This window comes from Calidris pugnax, unplaced genomic scaffold, assembly GCF_001431845.1.
Source record: "Calidris pugnax isolate Ruff unplaced genomic scaffold, ASM143184v1 scaffold498, whole genome shotgun sequence".
Classification (NCBI taxonomy): Eukaryota; Metazoa; Chordata; class Aves; order Charadriiformes; family Scolopacidae; genus Calidris; species Calidris pugnax.
In genome coordinates, this window is record NW_015091244.1 from 341,218 (window position 1) to 345,964 (window position 4,747).

Genomic DNA, 4,747 nt, shown 5'->3' on the forward strand with positions numbered 1-4,747 from the left:
CGGCTGTTCTCTGCCCCGCTCCGGCACCCGGCCCTAGGCCACCCCAGTTCCTGTGGTGGCTTCCCCATGTGACCCAGGAGGGAGTTTCAGTCACACCCTTCACCTCCCTCCGCCTCTGCCCCGACGAGGATGATGATGGATGAGGAGGATGATGATGGTGTGTTTTTTTCTACGCTCCTGACTCGGCCACGCCGAGAAGGAAGAGGTGGTGGTGGTGGGGGGATGGGTGGACCACGCTGGGCCACCCCATGACGGGGTCTGGCTACCGTGGTGGGTGGTTTCCTGCATCCAGCTCTAAAAGGCATCATTAGGCTTCAGAGTGAACGGGTGCTGGGGAATGGCTGGGGGTGGGTGCTACGGTGTGGGGTGCAGCCTGGGCACCTCTGGGGGGGCCGGGGGGACATCTTGGGGGGGTGGAGGTCTTCTCGGGGGTCCCTGACCCCATGGCCAACCCCCACCCCATGCCTCAGTTTCCCCTCTCGCTCTCCAGGGACCACCCACAGCTGATGTCCTGGCACTGACTTTATTGTGGCTACGGGGATGGTCTCCTGGGCCAGTTGGGCCAGTACAGGATCCCTCTGGGTTGGTGGCCACCTGGGCCACGATCTGTCCAGGCTGGTAGCCTTCAAGGCTGGGGTACAGCTGGGCCAGTGTCCATCAGGGCATCTGTTGGGCTGGTGGCCACCTGGACCAGGGTCCATCTGGGCTGGTGGCCATCAGACTGGTGGCCACCTGGACCAAGATTCATCCAGGCTGGTGGCCACCTGGACCAGGGTCCATCTGGGCTGGTGGCCATCAGACTGGTGGCCACCTGGACCAAGATTCATCCAGGCTGGTGGCCACCTGGACCAGGGTCCATCTGGGCTGGTGGCCATCAGACTGGTGGCCACCTGGACTAGGGTCGACCCAGGCTAGTGGCCATTGGGGCCAACATCTATTGGTCCAAGCTCCACCCAGACCATCACCCATTGGGCCAGGATCCATCCAGACCATGATCCAACCTCGCCCGCACCCATCCAGACCAGGCCCCAAGGGGATGGTCCTCACTGCAGAGAAGAGAAGAAACCACGCTGAGTCCCAGCATCACTCCCAGCATCCACCCCCACCAAACCCCCATCCTCCCAGCAAAGCTGGACCACCCAGACACCCCAATGGGCCACCAAACCTCCATCCCCTGGAGATGCCACCAAACCTCCAACCCCCTGGAGGTGTCCCTAGTCCTCCAATCCCTTGGAGATGCCACCAGACCTCCAACCCTCTACAGGTGCCACCAAACATCCAATCCCTTGGAGATGCCACCAAACCTCCAACCCCCTGGAGGTGTCCCTAGTCCTCCAATCCCTTGGAGATGCCACCAGACCTCCAACCCTCTACAGGTGCCACCAAACATCCAATCCCTTGGAGATGCCACCAAACCTCCAACCCCCTGGAGATGCTCCCAGACCTCCATCCCCTAGAAATGCCACCAACCATCCAACCTCCGGAGGTGCCCCAGTCCTCCAACCCCTTGGAGATGTCCCCAAACTTCCATCCCTTGGAGATGCCACCAACCATCCAACCCCCTGGAGATGCCATCAGACCTCCAAACTTCCAATGCCTGGAGACGTTCCCAAACCTCCAACCCCCTGGAGATGTCCCAGAGCTTGGTCCTCACCTTAAAACCGTGCCAGGTCTCAATCTCCTGGAAGAGGGAGTTGCCCGGGCAGTCGGTGTTACCCATCTGCCGGTGGCCACGTAGGGTGTAGTTGTGTTGGAGCCGGCCGGTGCGCACGGCGCAGGCCAGGAACCTGTCCCTCACCAGGGCGATGGCGTCGGGGTCGGGCAAGGTGGTTGAGAAGTCTCCTACGTAGCTCACGCCGTAACCTCTGCTGTTGTAGCCTTTGGTGTGGGCACCCACCCAGTCCCAACCACGGCCTTGGTACAGGTACCCATCCGACCCCACCACGAAGCTGCAAGAACCCATGGGTCAACCTGGGCCACCCTGGAGATGGGTGACCGGGGACCACGGTGAGGATGGTCTCACCTGTAGCCGATGTCATCCCACCCACGGGTGTCCTGGTGGAAGCGTTGCATGGAGCGCATGGCATGGGCGCAGGCGGCGAAGGTGCGGCACGGGACGCTGGGCACGAAGGTGTGGTGGATGAAGACGGAACCCAAGGGGAGGGTCAAGGGTTTGGGGGTGCCCCGGTAGGGACGGGCACCCCACATGCAGCGGGGGACGATGGCCGGGCACTCTGCGAGGGAAGGCGAGCGGTGGAAGGAGGGGACTTGGCCCGGTCCCACGGGCAACTGGGGACGTGGAGTTGTCTCCTTGGGGTCTTGGGGACATGGAGCCTCTGCCCAACTTGGGAACCACTTGGCCTGGGATGTGGAAGGGTCCCCTTGGGGTCTTGGAGACATGGGGCATCTGCCCAACTTGGGTCCCCTTGGGGTCTTGGGGACAATGGAGCCTCTGCCCAACTTGGGAACCTCTTGGCCTGGGACGTGGAAGAGTCCCCTTGGGGTCTTGGAGACATGGGGCATCTGCCCAGGTTGGGGCCCCTTGGGGTCTTGGGGACAATGGAACATCTGCCCAACTTGGGGCCCCTTGGGGTCTTGGGGACAATGGAGCCTCTGCCCAACTTGGGAACCTCTTGGCCTGGGACGTGGAAGGGTCCTCCTGGGGTCCCCTCATCTAGGGGACATCGAGCATCTGCTCGGGGTGTCCCTTGGTTGGGGACATGGCTGTGACCAGTGTCAAGCGGACACACCAGTGTCCATCCAGGGGACATGGTGATGGCCATCCAGGGGACAAAGCAGTGCCCAGGGACCCACTATCCAGGGGACATGGTGGTGGCCAGCCGGGGACCACCATCTGGAGACACACCAGTGTCCATCTATGGGGCACAGTGGTGTCCTTCATGAGGACAATGGTGTCCATCCAGGGGACACAATGGTGTCCACCTGAGGGACCTGCAGATGTCCATCATGGGGATGCACCAATGTCCACCCAGGGGATGTGGTGGTGTCCATCAAGGGACATCCATCTGGGGACATCAGGTGGACATCTGGGGACATAGTGGTGGCCATCCAGGAGACAAACCAGTGTCCATCCATGGGGCATGGTGGTGTTGACCCAAGGGACCTACAGGTGGCCATCATGGGGACACACCAATGTCTATCCAGGGTGTCCATCAAGGGATCACCATCTGGGGACACAGTGGTGGCTGTCCAGGGACCACTAACTGGGGACTCTGGTGGCCACCCAGGAGACACACCAGTGTCCATCCCTGGTGTCCCACCACGCCAGGTCAGATGTGACCAAGCCCTCAGTGACACAGGGGACCCCACCCCACCCACCCAACGTTTTGGGGAAGGGGGAGGACACACAGATGTGACATCTCCACCCGGTGCCACCTCCCTACCCACGTAGACCTCCGTGAAGTCCCGCGCCGCTTGGCCAGCGATGGCCACCAACTCCTCTGGCTCCACGTCCTCCAGGAGCTCCTGGGTGGGTGGCAGCTCCCGCAGCACCTTCAGCATGGCCACCACCTCCTCCTCCAACTTGCCCGGCCCCGTCAGCACCCCGAAATCTCGTCGCCGGTAACTGCTGGGTGGTCGCCCCTTCTCCGTGCCGTTGCCTGTCCCGTAGTAGCCCCGCAGGAGGTTGGCCAACGGGATGGGTTCTTGGGCCACCTGGGCACCCAACAGCACCCCATCCATGGCCCCGTTGGCGAGGGTGTCGGGGACAGGTGACGGGGGGCCCAGGAGGGTGTAGTTTTGGGGGTCCTCCACGTCGTCCCAACAGCCGGCGGGTCCCAGGGTAGCTCGGTGGCCATGGCCACCACGAGCCAGGAGGAAGGACATCCCCAAGGCCTCGCTGATGGTGACGGCGTAGAGCGGGTCCAGGGGTGGCTCCGTGGCCAGGAAGGGCCACCCCTTGGCCTTCTTGAGCCCAACCTCGATGCCGGCCAAGAGGGGCCCCAGGGCCACGGTGGAGCCGTCGGGGGCCAGCACCGCCCCCCGCTCGGGTGCCAGGGGATCGGGGTGGAGGAGGTGGCCGGGGGGAAAAGCACCCCAAACTGGGTGAAAGCAGACAAAACAGGGAGAAAAGCATCCCAAATTGGATGAAAGCGGCAAAACAGAGGGGGAAAGCACCCAAAACATGGGAGGGAAGCAGCCAAAGTGGGGTGAAAAGCACACAAAATAGGGTGCAAGCAGCCAAAACAGGAAGAAAATCATTTCAAACTGGATGAAAGCAGCCGAAACTGGGTGAAAGCTCCCAAAACAAGAGGGGGAAATAGCCAAAAAGGGATGAAAAGCACCCAAAATAGGGTGAAAGCACCCAAAACAGGGGGAAAAAGCACCCCAAACTGGGTGAAAGCAGCCAAAACAGAGGGAGAAAGCACCCAGAGGAGGGCGCTAGCACCCAGGAAAAGGGTGATTGCACCCAAAACACAGCGAAGGCACCTAAAATAGGCTGAAAGCACCTGAAACAATGGGGAGAAGCACCTAAAACAGGGGGAGAAACACCTAAAATGGGGTGAAAGCAGCTAAAACAGGTGGGGGAAAGCACCTAAAACTGGATGAAAGCAGCCAAAACAGAGGGAGGGGCCGGGGGGGCCGGTGGGATGGGGGGGGGCTCCCCCAGCACCGCCCGGCACCCCGGGGTGCTGCACCCCCCCAGGGACCGCCCCAGCTCCGGCAGCTCCAGCTCCGGCTCCATGGACTCCAGGGCTTCCACCATCTGGATCAGCGAGTCCATGTG

General features: G+C 61.8%; 1 protein-coding gene and 1 long non-coding RNA gene across 2 annotated transcripts; both read right to left on the reverse strand.

The window, feature by feature from the left end:
* Positions 1 to 504: 504 nt before the first annotated feature.
* Positions 505 to 858, reverse strand: LOC106898692. The gene is made up of 2 exons (XR_001413961.1): positions 765 to 858; positions 505 to 685 (listed from the first exon to the last, which is right to left on the reverse strand). It is a non-coding gene; the product is annotated as an uncharacterized LOC106898692 (long non-coding RNA).
* A 20-nt stretch (positions 859 to 878) lies between these two features.
* PGLYRP2 (peptidoglycan recognition protein 2) lies at positions 879 to 4,744 on the reverse strand. The gene is made up of 5 exons (XM_014960103.1): positions 4,575 to 4,744; positions 3,405 to 4,039; positions 2,024 to 2,234; positions 1,655 to 1,949; positions 879 to 1,046 (listed from the first exon to the last, which is right to left on the reverse strand). The coding sequence occupies exons 1-5, from the start codon at positions 4,742 to 4,744 to the stop codon at positions 1,044 to 1,046; spliced, it is 1,314 nt and encodes a 437-aa protein (XP_014815589.1). The 3' UTR covers positions 879 to 1,043.
* Between the last annotated feature and the right edge of the window lie 3 nt (positions 4,745 to 4,747).

Bases quoted from the DNA above. Each gene is read 5' to 3' on its own strand.
- PGLYRP2 (XM_014960103.1), bottom strand. From the start codon at position 4,744: ATGGACTCGCTGATCCAGATGGTGGAAGCCCTGGAGTCCATGGAGCCG. The intron at 2,235-3,404 runs GTAGGGAGGTGG...CTTCCCTCGCAG, and splicing joins CTTCACGGAGGTCTACGTGG to AGTGCCCGGCCATCGTCCCC. The intron at 1,950-2,023 runs GTGAGACCATCC...GGGTTCTTGCAG, and splicing joins TGGGATGACATCGGCTACAG to CTTCGTGGTGGGGTCGGATG.